The 23,839-nt window shown below is 40.0% G+C and overlaps 2 protein-coding genes across 5 annotated transcripts in view; both read left to right on the plus strand.

The window, feature by feature from the left end:
- Positions 1 to 2,509, plus strand: part of cyth1a (cytohesin 1a) — a 44,367-nt gene extending 41,858 nt beyond the window's left edge. For all 4 annotated transcript variants that reach the window (XM_023410013.2, XM_087175067.1, XM_087175068.1 and 1 more), the window contains exon 13: positions 332 to 2,509. In XM_023410013.2, coding sequence (XP_023265781.1) covers positions 332 to 410 — 79 coding nt within the window. In that variant the 3' untranslated portion in view covers positions 411 to 2,509. The remainder of the gene's footprint in view (positions 1 to 331) is intronic.
- Positions 2,510 to 14,648: 12,139 nt separating this feature from the next.
- Positions 14,649 to 17,447, plus strand: socs3a (suppressor of cytokine signaling 3a). Its single transcript, XM_023410009.2, has 2 exons — positions 14,649 to 14,842; positions 15,459 to 17,447. The coding sequence occupies exon 2, from the start codon at positions 15,597 to 15,599 to the stop codon at positions 16,212 to 16,214; it is 618 nt and encodes a 205-aa protein (XP_023265777.1). The 5' UTR covers positions 14,649 to 14,842; positions 15,459 to 15,596; the 3' UTR covers positions 16,215 to 17,447.
- The last annotated feature ends 6,392 nt before the right edge of the window (positions 17,448 to 23,839 follow it).

Below are 23,839 nucleotides of genomic sequence, written 5' to 3' on the forward strand. Positions count from 1 at the left end.
AACCTCTGCTGTAGGTTTTTATTGATTTTCACCCAAAACTGTTCAAATGATTTCAGTTGGAGCAGCTGATCATGCCGAGTACTTAGTTTAAAAAAGTTTAAAAAAAAAAAAGTCAAGTACTGGCCGTGCAGATGTTTTTACAATTTTATTTAAAGGTTGACTTTAACACAGATCCACAGATAAATTCTAAGAATTTTTTTAGATAAAAAATGTCCCACTTACTTGTGTAAAGTAAATGTACTATGTCTAACATAACAGAGTTGTGCAGCAATTTGCACGCTTAAGCCATTATACTTTCCTCTGACATTTTTCTCTGTGTCTGTGCCCACAGGGCTGCCATCAGCAGGGATCCCTTTTACGAGATGCTGGCAGCCAGGAAAAAGAAGGTGTCGTCCATGAAGAGACACTAGAGCTGCTCAGCACTCCTGACATTGCACTTGACAGAGCAGGGGGTCTGGGTATCTGTTTGCCCTCTCTGGGCCCGTGCAGAGGCCACGGTTAAGGTCTGTCTCAGACCCTTTCAAGGGGATTTCTCTAGGATACATACTAGCTCTGGCTTTGGGACTCTATGGGCCAGAAAAACAGGAAGCATGCTGGGGTGTCTAGATAAGAGTCAGGGCCAAAGCCTCCTGTCTGAATGTCTCTTTCTCTCTCAGCTTTGTGTGTGCTCTCTGTCTCAGAAGCCGAAAAGGGATTCTTGCTGCAGCAAATTCCCCTTCGAAGATGCTAAAAAAAAAACAAAAAAAAAAAAAACAAAACAATTTCCATATACATTGCATACATACATACATACATATAACATGCATACACTCATGCAGTCCCCTGTAGCACACATCATTTTAACTCAGCAGGTCTGACCGAGTGTGGTGCCCCAACCAAAATATTCCTCGCTTTATGAAAGAAAAGTTAAGACCTTTTCTGATGTGCTTTAATATGTTTGGGTAATTTGTGTCTATTTTTACAGCTTTTACTGTCAATTCCTTTTGAGTCTTTTTTTTTTTTTTTTCGTTTGTTTGCTTTTGTAAACTAAAATGGTCTTGCAACAGAAACTGCAGGGGGAGGTAGGGGGTATAATTTGCCAACTGTTAGTAATTTTATAGAAAAAAAAACAAAAACTTGTTTTTAAAAAAAAAAAAAAAAAAAAAAAGAAAAAAAAAGTTGCCACTCAGGAGATTGTTATGATGTTCTGAAACTTTTTATGTCAGCGCTGATGTGGACCCTGTTCACAACACAACAGCCATGCGAGGAATGAAAACCTCGTCTGTGTCCTAGACTGAACTGTTTTTGTAAATGTGAAGCTGCAGCATGGGGACGTACCGCTGCAGGTGAGGGTGTCTGCTTGTCTGGACAGGGTCTCAGTGTTGGATCTGGCTCTTACTGTTCATTTCCTGAAGGTCCTGGAGATGCATCCTGGGGATTAGTGTCTATTAAAGGGACAAGTGTCCATCACCCTGGGCCTCATTTTATGGTCTTAGGTTGTCTGGAAAACGTATATGTTGGACCTTTTCCATTTTCTCTCCCCATACATTTTGTTCTTGCTCTCCCCTTGTCTCAAACACAACACCACTTTCTATTACTGTGTGATGGAAAAAAAAAGCAATTCATTTGTTATAGAAGTTACTTTAATGCTGCACAGTGCCTGGCGCTCTAGATGAAACGTGATGAGAAATGCTGCTGGTTAGCGACAGTAACTCAGTTTTTTTCCCACTCGAACAACATTTAATCTTTTTTTCCTGCCTTCGATATGCTTTTTATTTGTGGAGGGTTACCTATTAAATGGTAAAACAAATCTCATGACATTTTAGCCTTCGCCCAACCTCCTGATCATTGTACAATATAGTGTGCTTCAGGTTGTTTATGTATAAGACATTATATATGACATATTGTTGCAAAGGCTTTAAAGCAGCACAAATAAATGTGTGGTGAAGCTATGCCTGGAAAGGAATGGGTGGTCCCCGTCTCAGGAAGCGCGATGTGAAACGATACAAAACTACTGCTACTGTGTATCAGGAATGTACTGTGGTGAACCAAAAGATGGAGTGCAGGGTGGCTGATCGGTCACGCTAAGGCAGTGACGGTCATCTTGTCAAATAACAAAAACTGCGCTGAGAGGTACAATTTTGCGAATGCAGTATGAGTTGTGCATCAAGCGTATGTCTTTTCTACTCTTGTCTACAGTCGTCTATCTCTCTCTCTCTCTCTCTCTTTCATCTGTGCCTGCTGGTCATTATCCTCGCTCCCTTCCCGTTTTTTTTCCTGGTCCTATTCTTCTCTGCTCCTCTCAGCGCACTAATCCTAGAGAAATAAGGAAAAATGCTAAACAATCATAATTCTAGACAGTATTGGTTTATTTATCAAGTTGTACATACTTAAATGTATAGTGGGTATTTTGTCTTAATTTTGTTTATTAGTTGTGCCATTTTCTTTTATTATTCAGTATAGTAATGTCTGATTTGAGGTTTCTATCATTGCCATTTAATCAAGCTGAAATAAAGATTTGTCACAAACACTGGCTGTAAATGGCTTTTACACCACTGCAAGTCAATAAACTCATGCTATATATTCCTCCAGCAGGTGGCAGTATGTGATAAGGACTGTAGAGGAACTCTGCTGCAAAGACAGTAACGGTATTGCAGCAAAGTTTTACATGCATTATTATACTACATATTACAGTAGAATTACTGTCAGGTCTGCAAATTAATCACTAATAAAATTAAAGGTTAGGCTCTTCAATGTTCATGAATATTGAAGAGCCTGCTACTTCAATTTGGGAGTAGCTTTTGATTGAATCATTCTATTCTGTTCCAACTGTGCCCACAACTACCAAAGTTTGTATTATTCCAACCACATTCATTGTACCCGCTACAAAAAAAACCCCAAATTCCTGTTACTGTTTATATCCAGCCTTTATCTACAGCCTCATAACTTTTCATATCTTTTCACAAGCTTGCTATTAAAGTATTTATGGCACAAATGTCGGGGCATCAAGGAAAGGTCGATATTTACAAGTGAATGTGTATCATATTAAATGATGCCTGGAAAAGCAATCAATAGAAATGACTTTTTCTCAATGGAACGGGCGGGCAGGCAGAAAACATTTCATGTGGATTAAACACACGTATGCATTTCTTTGGATTTATCTTTGTGTCTACTCAGACTAACACATTTTGGGTTATATCAAGTGGCTTTATGACCTCACCTGGAGGTACGGGGTTGTGCCATCTGTCATTGAAATGAGAAACAGTGAATGCCTTATTTAGAATGATATGAAAACACTATTTTAATATTGCAATATAAGTGATGGATGGGCTACAAGGTTGCAGCAGTTGCTCTTTAATTTGACTCAGATTTTTTTATTGTCTACGCTGAACTCCACATTTTCTATCAGACGCTGAATAGTCTGCAAAAATTTGCTGATAAATACAGATCAGCTTTTCAGCCTTTTTATAAATCTTTCGGCTATAAAACCGGTTTTCAGAATAAAAAAATTGGCTAAATTGTACAGACACATGTTAGGCCTACACTGTAGTCAAAGGGCTGCAGAGAACCTTGGGTAATGCTCAGCAGATAGTTGTAAGTACAACAACAAACCAACAACAACAGTTCAATTCTTGGAATAGAAAGGGTTATGAATACCTGAGCTTGTTCAAGTTGAGACATGTTTATCTGAGCAGTAGAAGGCAAGAAAAACAATTACTTTCAAAAGCCCTTTGATCTGTGAAAGATTAAAATCAGTTTTTTTTTTTTTTTTCAGCAAAACCAAATTATGCCAAAAAACAGGGCGAAATGAGGGTGTTTATTTGTATGATATTTCCCTCCGAGCCATTGCCTGCGGTGATTTGGGGGAACATGGGTACAAATTATGAAACAATTTGTTCCACATGTGCATTAAAAAGGTAAAATTCCTGGTTTGCATTTTTGCATTTGGACTTTGATATTAAATGAGTAGAGGTTTCAGAGTGGATAAGAAATTGCCTGTAATTGTGTTTGCACAACTGCAGTCAAATAATATTTTGCACCTCTGCTTCAAAACACAATGATAATGACGTTTTTGAGAATTAGACAGGGCCAAGGAGGTTGACCGTGACTGATGGGAAATGAGAGGCATGTTGCCAAGACAAAAAAAAAAAAAAAAAGTGAGAAAAAAAGCTATAGAGAATGTGTGGTTATGGTGGTGAGGCAGCAGCAGCAGCAGGAAAGTCTTTGTTTTTTACCATCTGCACTGTTCTTCAGTTCTCGTATTTGTCACTGCAGCGTGGATAAGCAGGCACATGAAAAGACTGTGTACTTGTACATAATTCTTTGTGAGGTTGAGATTTCTGTGCGTGAGAAAGGGGAACGTGATATACTGTACAGTAAGGAGGGCAGGTTCCATCAGTCATGACGCAGAATGAGTGAAGTGGGAACAATAGGAGGAGGGCGCACACACTGTACAGGAGGAGATCCTTGGAACAAAATGTACCTGGAGGGATTTATTAAGGTCAGATATTCTTTTAAAAACACAATAAAAAAAAAAAGTGGCACCATTCAGTATAGCATGCCTGACCTCACTGCACTGAAACATACTCGACCACACCACTCAGTCATGCTGTCATGTCAGGTCTGCTTGGAGAGTTCGCTTCTCTGTGGTTATGCTGATGAAGGGGGGGGGGAGGCCTGGGCCTGTAGCGGCTCTCATAGGCCCAGGCAGCGGGATCCTCCGTCTCCTCCAGTAAGTGGAGACATGTGAGACCAGTCAGGCTCCAATTAGGCCCAGACTGTTTCCCAGAAGCGCTGGAGGCCTCCCCCTGCCTCTCGGCCCACCGTGGCGAGAGAAGGGTGCACCCCACGGTGTCCGGACCTGACCTCAGCTGGCATGAGAAGGGCTCTTTCTTGTATGGGCTCATGCAGTCAAAGAATGTTACACACAGACAGGCATGCACACACAGACACTGTCACGCAAAGCATAAGTGCAACACACAGCCTGGTGGACATTTTCATGCAAACCAGTTCACAGCTGCGTAGAATTTGCTTTAACAAAGACGATTTATTTTCTCTCGGTTTTAAGCTTTGCATACAATCACCAAGTTTATATAAGAATGGCGTTGCTTTGAAGTTGATATTTTAGGGTTAAAAGCTATCCATCATGTGAGTCTTAGACAATAACAAGAAAATGAGCTGTCAAGGCCAATTCAGAAAACGGCATCCCATCAGATCTCCTATAACACTACTGTCATGTTTATGCAAGTCCAAAAAGAAAATTATACACAGACAGGCTGGAGCCCTTTGCAGCTCATACTCAGAAATGTTTTTAGATGGTGCACACTGCAGTGATTTAGGTGCATGTACGCATTGTTGCTTTACTGGAAGAATAAACCCTGCTCAAATCACCTCAGGAATCTCATGCTCTGCCGAGAGACAGTGAATTCATCCTCGGGGCAGGATTTCTGAGAAAGGGAGTTAAAAGAGCAGCCACAACAAAGTCTCTCCCTCCCTTCACCCCAATCCACTATCTCTCCCTCGCTCTCTGCCTTACGCACACTCATATAACCGTGCAAACACCGTCTTTACAGTATATAACAACATCTTTGTTCATAAGCCAGCTGTTGATGATGAAGGTTATAGCAGTGATAGCGAAAAGCAGTGAAACTTTGGTTTGTGCCCAGCATGGAGAGTAAAATATTGTGGGGATGTGATTTGCTGATTTAGTTCAAAGTATTTTCCAACAAATGTGCAGTTGTGAAAGTTTGAAAACTGTCTGTGTCAAAAATCTTGCAAAACATTAAATGAAAACTGGCTGGAGCAGAAAATAAAATAAAGTTCTCTGGCCTGCAGTCACTGAATCTTCATCTGAATATTAAAATAGTGAAAAACCTGCTAGCTGTTGTTTGCATGTGAACTGTTGAGTGAATTGATCATTTTTGGCTTGTGTTTGAAATGAGATATGCCTAATAAATGTTCTATCTGAATGCAATTTTCCAATAAACTATTACCGTCTATAACTGCTGCACTTCTTGGCAGGAGGTGTTGTTCATTGGTGACATAGTAACCTTGATATGAGAGTGTTAAGGGAAAAATCAGGCTCTATCACATCTATGATTACAATCCTTCTGCCTGAAACTGAGGCATGCTTGAGTTTATGATTCAGTTATTAAGAAGAAAGGGTCACATGCAACTTACAAAAAACCTGTAAATGATTTAACCAACAGTCAGTTACTGGCATACTTGGATTACAGCCAAGAATAGATGCAGCCACCTTAAGTCTAATTCTGAGTACTTGTTCCTGAACGTAATCAGGTCAAAGAATTTAATTTGACTGAACAGAATTGAGTTGAGAGATAGATGCAGTCTGTATACCACATTAATTCGATTTACTGGAAAGAGAAATCAACTTTTTCTTTTTCTTGTATACAGTATATTTTGGAAGTGAACTTGCAGAAGAAGAGCTGCAGAAACACTGTGTGAACAACACAGAAGGTTGCTTGTCCCTGTGGGAACATGGTAATGTGGGACTTTTCTGCACATTCATTGAACTGTGGGTGGCTCTAATTCTAGGAAACTCAATTCAGTTTTTTCTTAATGCAGTGTGAGAAGAAGCACATTTTTTTTTCCCTGTGAGATTTTTGTGATTTATCTCATGTCTTAAAGTAACATCCTGTGTATTATCTGCAGCTTATTGTGCAGTTTAACAATCACAGGCACACAGTATCGCAGGAGTCGCAGATGAGATGTGCTGGATAAGCTGTACAGTGATTTTCTGGAACAGGCAGATTGTTTGTTTACAAGCAGGTCGAAGGTTGGGACAGAGTGCACCCTCCTTCCAAGATTTCTTGCCAAAGAACGGGAATATGAAGGAAAAAGGAGGACATGGTTTGGAGCGACTCCAGTAGAATTTCCTGTCTAGAGGGAGTGCCCAGTGAGAAGGGGGACAAAAGGAAATGCCTTGAGAAGAGAGAGAGGGGCCTGTAGAGCTCTTTTCTGATCTCTGATCCAGGACCTGTTTACTGCTGAACTCATATTTGTGATTAATCCCTTTGCTATTCTTGGAAAACAATGAAAACCTGCAGCATTTGAGGGTTTAAGTCAAAGTAAAAAGTCCCATTCAGCTCCTCTGTGTGGGGAGTGTAATCAGAATACACATCTGAAATATGTGGAAGAGGCCGTGCAGACAGGAGATCCCTCTGTTAGGCCTCTCGGGAACACTGAACTGCTCTTTTTAGAGGTCACAAACCTGTGTGAGTGTAGGAGTTGAATATATACAATGCAGGGCCAAAGAGAGAAAAATAGGACTTTTGCAGCCATCTGTCTGAAAACTAAGACAACAAAGGGAAAAATAAAGGAGAAGAAGAAATGATAGATATGATGATGGATACTGACTGATACTGCAGCTGCATTTTCATTAGAAGCTCAAACACAGAAACAAACACTAACAGATGATGAAAGCGTGCTCCTCGCTCTAGCCGAACAGGAACACACCTGCACCAGTATCAATAGGCTCTTCAATGACTTCATTGTGTCTGCCATGAGGAGATTTCGTGTAAGGTCATCGAAGTGCCCATTCATACTCTCGTATGGAATCATTCACTGGCTGAGGGAATAGCTCAGATGAAAGCTTTCCTCTGGATGACTGGTGCATTTTGGGTAGTATCCTCAAACATCTGTGACTGACTCAGACCTTTCAGACAATTTGGAGGATAACAGAAAAAAAAGGTGACTTATCAGTGAGCTCTCAAGGTCTGGTGCCTGTGGGGTATAATCCAGGTAAAATCTTCTCTGTCCTCTGCCTGACACATATCACAGGCAGCTATCAGCACTCTGATCTGAACAGCAACCACAAAACCGGTGTGTGAACGCTGCACGTACACAATAAATCTATCCGGAAATGTCAGACTTACTGGCACAGCTCAGGATCAAGTTACTACTACTGTACTATAGAGGAAGTGTGTGTGTCTTACGTTTGCATGTGTTCATGTGTGCAGATGCATATTGATAACCAGAACATTATTCAATTTGCATATAAGCACTGTATTCAGGCACAGGCATTATTGTGTTCTGTGCACAGACTCAACACATATGTACGTTCTGGCTGCACCCTTGCCCCGAGAGCATTCAACAAGGTGTTCTCAGTTAACAGCATCTCTTAGCCAGCCTGCTATTACAGTGCAAACAGATTTATTACCATCTGCACAATGACATCAGCAAGCTATTTTTGAGGTTTGTGGGAATCAAAGTCCATTTTGAAGATCCCGATTATGTCATTGGCTCCCTTTGTCTCCAAGCATTTGATACTGATAAAGTGATGGTGGCGGCAGCGGCAGGCGAGCCGAGATAGACGGGCAGCTTAAGATCAATCATATTATCTGCCATGATGTAGTCTGAATGTTGGAGGCAGAAGTTGATCGTGATGTGGACAGTGGGAACGTGGCAGATGTACATTCTCCAGATGCAGAGGTCATACCACCATCATGGTGGTATGCACTTACATACTTATTCCAGTCACAAAGTGCAGTGATCATAGAGGTGCTGATTGTAATCCTGGATGTGAGGGTTTCCTCCAAGGTGTCTAATTTGTGCATGACTCATACTTTGTAAAACATATCAAAGGATCAGGTTCAACATTTTGGGAAGCGTGCTTATTTGCTGAGTTGGACAAAAAGATGGATTCCCCTCCCATGTTTGTTCGCTAGATATGAGGCTACCGCCAGTTAGCTTAGCGTAGCATTCAGACAGGAAAGAGGGGGAAACAGCTCAGTCCAAAGGTAACAAAATCAACATGCTAAAAGTCACATAATAAAACGGATATGTGTAAAAATGGTAATTTGTTGTGTTACTGGGGGTTATGTGGCAGACTATTACTAACCCCTGATAAAATGGTAAACCGTTGTTGTCACACATTGGTTTTGTCAGTCAGTGAGCTATGAAGTTGCTGGAAGAGTGCAGGTTTTGTTCCCTTTGTACAGACCCAGGCTAGCTGTTTCTCCCTATTTCCAGTCTTTATGCTAAACTAAGCTTTAGCTGGCTGCTGGTGCAACAAATCCTCCAACTTAAATGACTATATAGGTCGTTTGTCCCTATCCTTTGATACAATACTATTATTGCAGCGGTTAAGGTTGTTGAAAGGTCACGGTTTGGTTTAGACACAAAAGTTTCTTGTTAAGGTTTAGGAAAAGATTTAGGTTTGGGTTAAGATAAGAACTTTAAGGTTAATGGATCATCATTATCATCATGATTACAATAAGCTCGAGGTTAAGGTTGTGGAACAGTGATAGCAAACAAACAGTGGTATACAGTAATTAATTTAGTTTGGGAAGTGGCAATGGTTGGGGGCTGGGGATAGATGGATAGGAGGGGGTTCTACAGAAAAAGAATTAAAAAAAAAAAACGGAAGAAATGAATGTGAACTTGTTTTTGTGACTTAGCTCAGAATTCAAGATTGTGAACTATGAATGTGAACTTGTTCATTTTAATCTGTGTGAACTGAATTTGCACAACACTGTCTCTTGCCATATACAGTATACTACATCACCAGACTTCCTCCTTTGCTCCCGTAATGATTACTACGGCAACTAGAGGTCGTCTAACAATAAAACAGATTGTCTCGCGGGCAGTGGCTTCGTATTTACTGTACAAACATGACAGTGGTATCAATCTTCTCATCTTACTCTTGGCGAGAAAGTGAATGAGCTTATGTCCCAGTATGTCAAACCATTCCTTCAAAAATAAATCATCATTGTACGCATTAGAATCTCCACAATTAACAAGATTATCTCATACTTATAATTGTCGACCTTTTCAGCCTTTCTCATGTCTATAATCCTTTAAAAATGAATAGTGGGATGTGGTTCACTCACATCAGCTGGCTTAACACTGTATAATGTCAAATATTTGAACTTCAGCTTTCCAGTAAATGTTGAGGTGCCATGTGTTTAGTAACCACATCTAGCACGATGTGGTTCACGGTGGAAAATAATGACACACTGGAATCAAGGATCTCATGACGTTAGTGCCATTTGCGTCTTTCTTTAACTTCTTCCTCAATGTCATGACTGTGCAGTCAAACTGACCGAATCACAGTGTGTGTTTCCTATATCCATTTTCACAAGTTAGCAGTAAATGTCTAAACAGCCACACTGTGTCAGCTATTTGTGATTTGGAAAGAAAGGGTTTTGAAATTTCATTGCAGGTCTCTGAGGGAGTCAGTCCTGTGTTGCTGGTGTCAATAACAGCCCCCCCCCACTGAAACCCCCAGCTCATTGTCATGTGCCTAAAATGTTGGTAACTTTCCCACGTGCTCTTCCAGTTGCAACTTATCACAACAGCACTAAACATTCCTTTTACCGTCTCATTGGCCCATGCCAGGAAAATACAAGCGGAGAGAATAAACCAGGCTGTAGATAATCATCCAGTGAATGACAACAACTCTGTTGTCACATCAAGGGCTTTTCTTTCCCTCTCATCCCATTAACCTTGAGTGTGGCGTAATGTAAATATTGGAGTAGTGTAGCTGAAAGGTTTGCTGATCATTTTCTGGCAGGGCCAACGTTCAAATAGTGCCAGAGAGGACATCACTTAGCATCATAATAGGGTGCTGTTAAACAGCTGTTTTGAGATAAAGATGTTTTTAAGATTTGATAATCTATGGATTGGTTACACAAGAAAAATAAAAATAAAATGTTAAAAACACAGGCTGTTTGAAATGAGCTAAGGAGGTCACATACTTAACTAGAATAGTTGTAACTGTCAAATATCTTTGAGGATTATTTTCTGGGTGTGAAAAGTACAAGATAATGGCTTTGTTCTGCTTTTAGCTCTTCTCAGTTGATAGCTGTGACAGTGCTGATATTAATGGCTGTAAAAACACTATGTGGTATGCACAGAAGAATTCAAACTCAACTGCATGTGCAAGGCATGTGTTTTCACTTATTGCACATAAGTGAAAACCATCTTATTATAATATAACCTGATGATTTAGATAAAAATAAACATCCATGTATTTCTCAGAAAAAAAGAAGTGGTTACATAACAAGTGTTACCTTTTGCATTTTAATATATTTGTAGAATTTAATGGCAAAGTCTGATTTCATATAAACTTTTGTATCAACATGTTTTTCTTTTTTTTGTGCTCTCACTTCCCATTAAGACACTAAGGGGTAAATGAGAAAATACATAATAAAAATAACAAAGCTTTCTTCCCTGTAAATTTACAGTAATGCTGGATGGAGTTACGCAATAAGTGGGAAGACAAGTCTCACAAATGTTCTAGACAATTCCTGGCATCAGTCATCAGTCAGCATACCATAGCAGACTACTCTAAAAAATATTTCTAGTCAAATACTATACACATTTTTCAAACCAATGCCACACTTTGAGTTTGTGATTTTTTTAAATTTTTTATTCTTTTGAAAAACGAATTGTGAAAAACAGTACTGTCACAAAACAGTACTGGCCTGTTGTTCATTCTCAACTGTGGTGATCACCCATGGCACTTCCCAAAATTCACAGAAACACACAAAGAACAGCATTCACAGCAACACAGTCAGAGAGAAAGAGAGACAGAGAGAGACAGAGAGAGTTACCAGGAAATTATCACTGGATGATTGGTAATGACAAAGTGGTCTTGCTCAACCAACAAGGAAGTTTTACAGTAATACAGTGATAAACGCTGTATGTTGTTTAGCAGACAAATGGAGGCGTGCAGGTAGAGGCATCAAGTGGCAATTACTGTATAGGACTATAGTACAAAGCTAACCGACTCACATTAACTGATATTCCAGTATATTGACTGCATATCTCAGTGACAGTTCCACAGGAGTTTTCCCTATTTGAATCACACACTTTAGTTTGTATTTCACAGCAGCAGCACCCTTTCCTCCTTTGTTGTATCATGTAAAGGTTTCAGTAAAAAAAAAAAAAAAAAAGTTTAAACTAATGTTTAAAAAAAAGAAAAAAAAAGACACTGCTGATGTTGTTGACTCAACCTGAATTCAGGGCTCACTATATACAGCTGTGCAAACAATAAGCGGCGCCTTTGTAATTGCCAACACCACAAATAATTTCATGAAATTGGCAAAACACGTAAAGCTTTTAAAAGATCTCCCTGTTCAGTGAATTTCTGCTAGACCAAGCAGCTCCAAAATATTTTGTTGAATAACATTTTTCTGCTTTTCACCTCTCTTTCCAGTCGAAAGGTCCGCTTTTTTCCCCCCTCATACCCAGTGGGTTTACGGGAACCATGAGCTAGAGTAAATTTCTGAGTCAGTGTGGGAAAACCTGAACAGCTGCCTTTTCCACTAAACAGTGGTTTAGACAAACAAGCTATCGTGCAAGGCCTTGTCTCTTGCGCTAAAATATAGGGAACAATTCATCAACTTTGCATGTGAATTTAAACTCATTCACTTCTAATGACAAGACATTCTAACAGTATTAGTGGGCAAAATACATCCAGTTGAGCCTGGACACACATTTAGAAAAACATAAAAACATGGCCATAAGGTGTTTTTTTGATTTACTATTTACATTATGTAAATCTACTATAAATGAAAGACACAGAAAAGCACATGCACACACGGCCTACAGAGCCAAGTCTGTCACTGCCAAGCCTCACACCCTGAGCCTCAGATGTTTGGCTGGAGTCCCACGGTGCGCTACAACAACAGAGCAGAAAGCCCTCTCAGTTCCAGGTCACTTAGTTCGCCTTGCCTGATCAAACATTTCTGGGTTGACCTCTGGGTAAGTACACACTGTCTTTGGTTTGTTTAGTTTATTTTATTTTACTTTATTTTATTATAATCATTACTTTATAAATCTTGATGTCTTGGGACACTTAGGTCCTCCTCCTCACTGCACTTAAAGGTCGGTGTATTCCACTTTATCAAAAGTGCAATTGATGTGGGAATTTACAGTAGACATGCTAAAAAGCAAAGTCAGCATGCTGTAATAATATGCGTAGTGGTTTCCAAGGAAACGTGGTGAGCTAAAACATGTTGCAAGGATTTCGCCCTCCAAGCTTGAGCCAACTTACTGCTCCTCTTCTCTCCATTGATTCCCATTAGGAACCCAGGGGAGACTTTGAATGCTAAATACATGCCTCACAAGGATGACACAATAGATTTTCTGGGAACAAGTGGACTGTTACAAGGCTATCCCAGTGATTTCCCTTCCCCCCTTATCCTAATGATGGCCTGAATCAGACAACACCTGACTCACCTCTGTGGACACAGCTGGCTTTTACCAAAGGCCATCCGGCTCTGTGGCGTCAATTTGTTTCCCACAAGCCCCTCCTTCTGTCCTGTTCCCAGCTGAGCTTTGGTAAAACTAACACCAAAACAGATGCCGAGTATCTTTTTAAGCACTGAACTGATCTGTTTTTCTTTTTTTATTCTCATTTTTAGGTTTTCAATTACAGGCAACAGCAATTGTAAAACTCTGACTGTTACTGATGAGTAAAATCAATGAGTTGTTTAAAGGAAGGCAAAGTCTGACATGACACCATAGCCTGGTGTTAATCTACAACACAATAACTACCTGAGGCTTGTGGTGGTCATAGCTGAGTCAGCAGGGAGGGCGCTGATGTGGACTGTCTGAGCAGTCTATCAGTCACACGCATGTTGCCAAAGATTTGACTGTCTTTACATGACGATCTGAAGTCACACTTCCTGTAGACAGCCGTACGCTGATGTAGAAATTGTTGATGATAAAGAAAGTCTCACTATAGGGAGTAGGAGGTAGGGTCACCACAGAGGAGAAATTTACTTTTTGTAATCATATTGTTGACACTCAACACTGTACTATTCTAATGGAGTGTTACAAGGTCTAAGATAAGGCTAAACCCAATTATTAAGATCTTCTGCTTGTATGATAAATCAATGGATTATAACTCACTATAGCAGATATAAGGCATTCAAGTTTCTATCAAAATACAGTGTTTTACTATATTGTCATTCATGTTTAGGTGCTGATCCGTCCATGTGGGCTCTGTAGCTGTAAATCCAAGACACAATTTAAAAAAACACTACTAATTATATTAGTAAAACATTAAAGTATGCATTTTAATGTTTAATGAGGTGTATTTGAAGAGAGAACTTTTAGATCTTAGCGTAATAATAGATTTTGGGAACTTTACAGCAATCATTAAAATATTCTCATGATCACTGCAAGGAAAACATATAAATAATAACCTGTTGCCCCTGGATACCAGCTGCTGTTGTTGGGAAATAATGGTCTTGATGAAGTTACCCAAGATCTGGCGCCCTCTAAGGGAACTGGTACTCAGTGTTTGTGAGACACTGTTGCTGTGAATTTCTCAGAAACTGATTACACAAACCGCTTCAGCTAAGACTGAATGATTACCTCACACTTGACGCTTACAAGGAACCTTTACCAAAAAATAAGATTGAAATGATATGATTTTGTAATTCTTCAGCTGGTTCTAAAAATCTGAAAAAAAAAATAATGAAAAAGTGTTTACAAAACACTAAAGAGAAAAAACTAGGTTACTAGAGGTAAGTAAGTATTGCTTGGAATTCCTCACTAACTTCATTTAGGAGGAGCAGTAGGGGGAGGGCACTTCGCATGGCAGGAATAAATACATTCTTCCTGTCCGCCAAGAGAGGCTTTACTGGAAAGAGGGGGGCGGAGTCTCCTCTCAGTTATAGGGCTCGAATCCTCTGCACTTCTTCCACTTAAAACCCTGAGCTCAGTGGGGTAGCTTACAGTCTGTAACAGACCGAGAGAACTGCTTTACAAGTCTGGTCAAACTTTAGAACATTTCAACCCTCCTGACAGACAACAGGATAACTGTAAACAACCTTCTATCCAGCGTTTGGATTTATTTGAAAAGAGCGAGTCTGGAGAAACATTGAAGGTAAGAATCTTTGAGTTGTATGTGTGTGTGTCACATCATTATTATTATGAGTCTAACAAAGATTCAAAAGTGAATAAAAATGTCTTGGGCTTTTATCTAAGTGAGGTAGTTTGTTTAGTAAAGCCGGTCACTGCATGTAAATTGCGCAATCAGGATTACGCCGTTTTTACTGGAACTGACCGTGGTGCCTGGGTCCCGAGGGCAGATTACACACACACAAAAAAAGTTTCCCCGAAATAGCTAGAAGTTAATCTAAGTTAACATATTGTGAAAACCAACATTCTTGTCCAACAGAGGAGAGGAGTCATACAAGCTGGGTGACTGTTCTTTGGTTTTTAGATGACAATTTAAAAAAAAAGAAAAAAAAAAAACTGCTGGCGCTGTGGGACAATCTCCCACACATCACCAGAGATGTTTAAAGGCATGATGCACACAACCTCCACATCTGGAAAACTAGTTTCCAGTGGAGCTGCAGCAGTTGAAGAGTATTGCATGAATAAAACAGATCTGGGATATTATGGCAGTGTGTACTTAAACTTTTAAACAGCATTGTATTGACAGGTTAATCTTTTCCACACTGAGCTCTAACTCACTCATCTCTTTTTTTTCTCCTCAGGTGTTTCATTTCCAGAGAGCTGACCTCTTCATGCCCTCCCAGACATCCCTCTGAACCTCTGTTTAACTCCACCTCTTCTTCTCTCCTCTGTGTGGCGCCCGGTGCTCCCCAGGCTACTTAGAGAGCGGGCACAGCGCCATGGTAACTCACAGCAAGTTTGACTCCGCAATGAGCAGCAGCCTCTTGGACTCCAACATGCGGCTGCCTTACCGTTACAAGACTTTCACCTCCAAGACGCAGTACCAGATGATCCTCACCACGCTCCAAAAGCTCCAGGAGAGTGGCTTCTACTGGGGTGCCATCACTGGGAAGGAGGCCAACGCCATGCTGGCAGCCGAGACCACCGGCACCTTCCTCATCCGTGACAGCTCCGACAACCGTCACCTGTTCACCCTCAGTGTTAAGACGGCGTCAGGCACCAAGAATCTGCGGATCCAGTGCGACACTGCGTCTTTTTACCTGCAAACAGACCCTAAGAACATTCAGTCCGTTCCCCACTTCGACTGCGTCCTGAAGCTGGTGCATTACTACATGCCACAGAGCAAGGGGAACACTCGCAGTGGGAATATGTACTACATTTACTCTGGAGGAGAGAAAATCCCCCTGGAGCTCATCAAACCTCTCTCCTGCAGCTTGTCCACCTTGCAGCACCTGTGCAGGAAAACAGTCAACGGGCATTTGGACATTTCCTCTAAAAGAGATCAGCTTCCTCATCCTCTTAAGGAGTTCCTCCAGGAGTATGATGCTCCTATCTAGAGGTGTTGGACTAATGCTCTTGAAGGAGCAGACACTTAAAAGTGTAATGAAGACGGTGGATGGTTTTGGTACAACTACATGTGTTTTGTCTGGAGGAATGATTAAGCAGAGAACAAGAGAGTCAAACCCAGGACTGAGCTTGTGAAAAGGAGCCGTTTTGTTCTGACAAGATGTGCCTACTTCTCAGAGAAAAGTGAGCTTGCGTCCACATTTCAGGAAAGAGACACTGGATTGATGAGGACTAACCCACAAAGAGGGCCAAGAGAAATAGCTCTGCTGTAGTCTGGTGGTATGAAAGAGAGATAACCCCCGTCGTCCTCCTCCGTCTCACTGATGACGTACAACTTACTGAAAACTGAAGTGAGGCTCACAGTCAGCTGTCTGCACTCTGATGACACACAGGTTCCCTCTGCTGCTGCTAACCAATGTGCTGCGAGGCTGTCAAGCTCGCGCACATCAGCCTCAGAAAATCATCTACCCATTAAAGCTGGACTGGCTTTATTTTGATCAGACTGGCTTTTTTGTTTCTGCTGACATTGGATGATAATCTTGGACAGATTAGACATGTCCGTTCAGCGACCAAGCATCTCTGACCAAGTGTACGCTGGAGATTCACAGACAGTGGAAACTGTGCCAGCCATGATGGGAAAGGGCTGAACTTTTTTTTTTTTTTTTTTTTTTTAAATCTGAATCTATTTTAAGACCATAAAATGTGGAAAGAGGATATGTTTCTGATATTCTGGTGAGGGGAAGGGTTTATGCCAAACTTGCCTGAACTAGACAACAGTTTGTTGGAACACCAACATGACTGAATCCTACAGGATCTTAATTTAGAGAACAGTACCACTGCTGTGAGTCAGAAGTTTGTATGGCATCAGTGGTGAGGAAGTATGTACCATAAGATGTGGTACTATCTGTGGTGCAACACAGGATCGCCACTGCTTGCAAATGAATGTATTAAAACATGGTATCTTTCCTTTCCTAATAAGGAAAAGAGTCAAAATGTGTCCTTTCCTTAAAACAATGTTTACATGAGTGAAGATGAAATGGTAAACCTGTCATTGTGCTGTCTTTTGTAAAGATGTACCTTTGCCAGCCAAACCACTGGCTGTGGATGCTTGAAGATATTTGAGAAGTTTGACGAAGCAAGCAGACTGATACAACTTTGCACTTATTTATATTTGTAAGAACATTTCATTAATTTATAATAAAGATCACTATTTTTCTATGAAATGAGATCTCATTGATTGATTTGCTTCTTGATGACTTTGTTCTTTTGGGGATTTACTTCACTCATAGTGAAACAGACCACAAGCTCACTTAAAGATTACTAAGCACCAGCTCTTGCTTTGAACCCAGATGGGTAACCACTGCTCTACGTATCGCTGCATTTTTAAAGATACTCTAAACACAAACATGCTTCAGTATTTTATCAGTTTCTTATCATATAGCAAGAGCTTTGAAGTTTATCTTTTAATGGGTAGTTTCTTAGAAGACACTACAAGCTTAATTTCATCTTATTCTTCCTCTTACAAAGAAGTTGAGAAGCTGCTTTAGACAAAATACACCAGAACTGTGAAATAACAATCCAGTCTTCTAGAGAAGTGCAAGGAGACTCCTTTGTTCTGGTGTGACACATTGGATTGTGGGTGTAAGCGTGACCTAACATGTTCTCACATGCAGATAAATAATGATGCAGCAGTCTGCAAGAATGGCATACGAATTCTCAGAAATGCTCTCCACCCTGTACACAAATACGCACTCAGGTAAAGTATGCCAACCGGTCTATTTCAGTACACAGGAATTCGAAGACACAATGTATTCACTCGGTGCATGTGGTGCAACCCTATCCAGTAATCAAGTAGAGTGCTGCCAGGTCTCTGGAACAATTTGATCATAAGTTTAACAATAATGGGTCCTACATGTGTTCTGTTTACCTGCACGCCAGGCTCTGAGACAACAGTCTGAGACAACAGTCAGACTTCAACCAAAACAGCAATACTACACTACACAACTGCCTTTTATCAGGAATCACTTCCCCTCCAACCGGCTGCACAATGAGTCACATCAGTTTTCTCCTGCAGCTTGAATTATTGTTTAGGGATTATTTTTAGTACAAGACATCCTGTGTTTCTTGGCTGTCTGTCCTTTGAAAAAGTGGCCTGGTTTCCAGCTGTATACCTGAGTGAGAAAGGGTTTGAGGGCTTTTTTGTATTCACCGTGAAATCTGGAAAAACCTTCCAAATGTTTTCTGCGCTAAACAGCGCTAAACCTTTTTTTGTTTTTTTTGTTGTTGTTTTTTTTGTTTTTTTTAGCAAAAATTAATTCATTTAACTTTGGGAGTCCTGGAGAGGACCAAAAAAAAAAATCTATATTTGTTCATGCATCAATCATATAACATATAAAACATGTTTTCCTTTGGTGTAATAACAACACTTTCATCAAATGTGCAAGCCTAGGTTGGTCAATACTTTTCTACATATTATGTTTCAATAAGGATAAAAGAAAAAAAAGAGACATTTGAAATTTGAAAATTTTGCAGTTATTATAATTTTTACACATCCATCTGTGGGGTCTGTGGGATGCCAAACAATGAGGAATAAAAGCAGATGTCAACAAAACGCAAGGGTTAAACAATTCCTGATTTAATGGTTATGATTTCTACAATAAACGTTTCCCAGATGTACTGTAGCTTCCTCATTGCAAAGCCCTGTGAAAGCACGGATCACCTCATGTTTACTGCACAGTAACATTAAAAGAGACTACCGCCAGGAACACATGAACATTCACTGCAAACTGTTTAAATGATGGATAAACAGGAATCTGCAATAACCTTCATATTACGGGAAGGCGCTCCAGCTCTACCTGCTTCCACAGCACTTAGCTGTTTGCTTTCAGCCAATGGGGCTCAGGGCAGAGGCTTCAATAAGATAAAGGGCCTCTGAGGTGATTTGTACTCTGTGAGTGGTTCAGAACAATGTTGTTTTTTCCAGAAATGTGTTGATATGAAATACATATTCTATTAAAATACACATTCATAAATGTAATTTACGTCACAGGGAGTGCCACAAGACGGTTTGGGAAAGTCTTTGCTTTCTTAGTGAAATATAAAACATTCCAGAAAGGCACAGTAGTCCTTTAATTACTCAGAACTGAACAATTGGAGGATCTGGATAACAACATGAATCATTTTTCTGGCTTAATTCATTTTAAGGAGGTCAGTACAGGATGTAGCTGAGGGTATTAAATACACCCTTTGTGTGTAATAATACCAAATAAGTCCAGGCTGCTGCAAAATTGCTGAGCATAAAAATATCATCCCATCATTCCTGTTTGCTAGTAAGCCTGAGGTCTATGTACACAAGTGAAAGAGGTGCAGGTAGATGGGGAAGCACAAGAAATAAAATGACGTATACTATTCTGTATATATGGGAAGTGTTTTATGTGATTGTGTACACTCTGCGCAGGGTTTATGTGAAGTGTACATTTTGCTCGATAAAAGCCTTTTGAACATCTGTCACTGCTCTGTGTTGCTTTACCTGGTAGCCTATTTAATTGGAAGTCTAAAGAAGGCATTTAAATAGGAAACTCAAACACCTTTAAGGCCTAATTGATGGCTGAAAACAGACTGACCTTCAGTGTTGCTCAGGAGAAATTCTCTGGTAGTCTCTGATCATGTGATTCTAGAGAACTGTCATTATAGTGCAACACTCCCCTCCCCCCTCCCTCCCACAAGCCACTCACTGTGTCTAAATCTGAAACCATTACAGCTCCCACATCAGGTTTTTCTGAGGAAGAGCCAGCATGTTCTCCATAGCTGTACTCAAACCTGCCTCATAGTTTACACAAAGAACTCATAGGTACACTTATTTAGAGACTTTATGTTTGATACAAATACCATGCAGTGTGTACTATTTTGGGGATTGTACATAAATTTGCAACTTCAGGTACTTTTTGTAACACACTGTATTGCTAGTATTGCTTAGAATTGAAGCTGTATCATGTCATTTAGGTAGCTTTGTAAAATTTAAATGTGAAAAATGAAAGCTTTTCAGCCACTATGTGCAAAATACAGTTCTTGTGCTTCATGTAACCTGAAAAATTATGGCTTTGTTATTCAAATTACTGCTTGTCTACTTACTTATCTGCCCGGAATGGAGACTGTTCTTTTTAACTGTGTAATAGCAATCTTTTTTAATATGACACATGAGATATTACCTTAACATTGTGTTGGAATCCCACTGCAGTAAAGTGCAGTAAAATGGTTGTATAAAAATTAGATAATGGGTTTATCTGATTTGTCCTCGAGCACAATGTCCCAGTATTCAGCCATAGTGACATATTATGGCACAGTGAAGTGCCTAATATGATGCTGGATTCATGATAAATACAACCTGCTGACTGGGAAAATCCATTCACGTCAGCCTCTCAGAAATAATTACAAGTAGGATGTGGGATTTTGTGGAGGTCCCCTTACAAAATGGATAATCTGTAATCTGTTGAAATCACTGATAACAAGCAGTCAGATATAAGATTTCTTGAAACTAGAACCACAAAGCACTGTCTGACCGGAGAAGTAAAGCATCAAGCATTTTTAACTTGATGAAAATTCAGAAATTCACAAAACATCAACCAGTCCCACTAGATTTTAAGTATCTGATATAAGATTAAACCACTTACTTAGTGTTATAATCTCATTCATCCACATTTTACAATGTTACACAAATGGTCTATAAAGTGATAGAGAGCTCATAGGAAATGGACTTTGGCCATGTGTTCATGAGAAACTGCGGTTAAAAATAACCCAAATAAAGACAGAAGTAGAATAGAATAGAATAGAATAGAATAGAGTAGAATAGAATGGAATTGAATAGAATATCTTTGCTGTCATTATAGTGATGCACTACATCAGAGTTCTTAAGAAGAGAAATATACAAGCATTATAAATTCAAGGAGTATACAGATATAAATAAAAGAGTGCGAGTAATATAGAACTGTATATGCAAAAACTGACACACACACACACACACACACACACACACACACACACACACACACACACACACCCATTTTGCCTATATAGCACCACATGAATCAACAGAAGTTGCCTCAGGGCAATTTTCATACAGAGCAAATTGAGGCCATACTCCTTTCAGTCAGCTTTTCTTATTGTTGTATGTCAAAATGTCTCTTTTGAAAAAGGCCCATCACGGAGTCATCATTACTTTTCCACTGAGAGAGATACTGTAAACACCACATTTTACACGAACTAAGTTTCCTGCACTGCAGGGCTTAGCTTTTAGTATTAGCACGTGGTACAGCTAATGTCTAAGTATTAGCACCAGAAATGATTGCTGTCAGCACTGAATCAAAGCCGCACAGTTTTTCCTTTAAAGTATCACTAAGACTTAAAGTGATACAATGAAGTTTTACATGGGGTTACTGGTAGTTCCTTAAAGAGGGGAACTACCATTTAGGGAACTACTGCTATGTTGTTTAGTGATTCTTCCAACTTAAAGTATCGATTTGACCTTTGCAAGAAATGAGGAAGGTCACAGAAGCTAAACAACTTACAGCAAGTTGCATAGTTAAATTCAACGAAATAAAGCAGTTTGTTGCCGTAAAGAGGAAGCAGGATTGTTTAATTTTCAGGTAATCTTCTGAAATGTCACTCTTAGATTCAGATTTTGTTCACAAGCAAGATAAACATTTTTGGTTGTCTCACAAGTGTGCAATGTATTCTAAGTTAAAATACTGTAAGCATTTATTGTCATGCTGAATTCATTTTTTACAGTGGCAAAAGTAACTTAAGGCTCACTGACCAATGAAAGCTGCCATAAGTTGCATATGATACTCCTACTGTGCAACAGGGCAGGCCTGTTTGTGTCTGTGCCTACTCATTTTGCCTAATTTGCCCACTTTGAACTCAGCACGTGCGTATACAGTAAGCTGACGTCCCTATTGGAGCTCTTGAGCGCATGGTGAATAAACAGCGAAAGCCCGATTCCCACTCATCTTTCCAGTCTCTCAGTCTGTTTACAATTCCACAACTGCTGGTCGCCATGGAGCTAATGTCAATGAGCTCCAGATGCCAGTTATCTTAGCCAACCAGGGAGAAGCTTTGAGTCATCACAGCCCGCAAGTCCCTCCCTCCAAGACTCTTCTCCCGGCATGCCCCTCCTGTTCCTCCTCCGGGCCTTCAGATTTACTGTAAGCACTCCACAACCCTGTGCTATACTCCACTTCAGGCTATCATTCTATAAATCTGCATCTTCGAACCTGGATCCTCTGCCATTTCAGCAACTCTGTGCAGGGGGGTGGGGTTTCCAAGCAGAGAATAGAAAAAGCACATAAAGTAGGAATATGAGCGAATATGACAAAATTAGACTTTTACGCCATTGCCACTGACAGGATTGTACTTTCTGGCAGCTCTCAAATGCAACTTGGCTATTTTAGTCTTATCACACGTTAAGCAGATCCCAGATTCCAAGGAAAATGTATACAAGTGACATAACTATTAATATTCAGATTGTGCAAGACGTCTCCTGCACAAGGCCCACTTTTCCACGCATTAATTTGAATTATAGCATCTTTCAGTAACTGTGGTTGCACTATACTGCCAACTTCTGATGTCCCTGCTTCATGTCAAATTCACAAGGAGTGTGATATACACTCCTTGGCCACTTTATTAGGTACAACCATACAACCTAATACAATTCAGTGCAACATCTCTGCCACGCATTCTTCCACTACAAAGCTTATAATGACCAGTTTTTACTTAAATGTCCAAAGGGGTGTTAATTCAACTCTTTATTACTGAGCTCATAGTTTTTGTGTTGTACTGGACAATATTATATTCTACATATATATCAACACCACTGCAAACTACAACCTGAAAATGAACATTATTATCTTTCTAAAGGGAGAATCTATGGTTGAGCTGTTGTATTGGATCACATTAGATTTTACAGGTGTATCCAATAAGGTGTTGTTACCTTTTCAGCTGTGGCAATTTAGTGCTTTTACATAAGTTTTCAGTTGAGGGTGGAATTATGTAGAGATGTTTTGAATCATTTGTGTATTACTCCTACTATAGCTCCTGTTGTAGTGTGAAAACCTACCTACACTTTTACTGGAAACCAACCATACAAGTAACAAAAGGGCACTTAGAAATATTTACATTTCCTTGGTAATGTGATCCATGTTGTACAATTTGTCATTCTGTAGTAAAAATGCTACTTTGAGTCATACAGGAACCAGAATTAGGCCATGTCACAGTGTGGTTCCACACACCTACACAGTGAGCTAACAATAGTCGGCAGGTGATAGATACAGTACGTTTATATAAACCATTAATTGTGCTAGTTCACAGGTGCAAAAGTGAACTGGAAAAAGAGTGGTGTGTCTTTGAACCAGATAAAGCTGTTTGGGTGCTCCACTCATGAAATTACTGAAATCCTGCTGGTTCAGGTAAGTCATTGATAGTTTTTCTTTCTTTTCTGCATTTACTGAAACCAGTCGGAGTGATTTCAACTGTCAATCAGGTACTGAATGTAAACAAATGCCAGCTGAAGAGAAATCCCTAACAGTCCTCCCGCACTGCTGGGAAACACCCTCTGAGTCAC

This window comes from Seriola lalandi, unplaced genomic scaffold, assembly GCF_002814215.2.
Source record: "Seriola lalandi dorsalis isolate HSWRI2012SDOR001 ecotype SW California unplaced genomic scaffold, Sedor1 jcf7180002054412, whole genome shotgun sequence".
NCBI lineage: Eukaryota > Metazoa > Chordata > Actinopteri > Carangiformes > Carangidae > Seriola > Seriola lalandi.

Excerpts from the sequence above, each read along its gene's own strand:
- socs3a (XM_023410009.2), top strand. The coding sequence starts at position 15,597 with ATGGTAACTCACAGCAAGTTTGACTCCGCAATGAGCAGCAGCCTCTTG.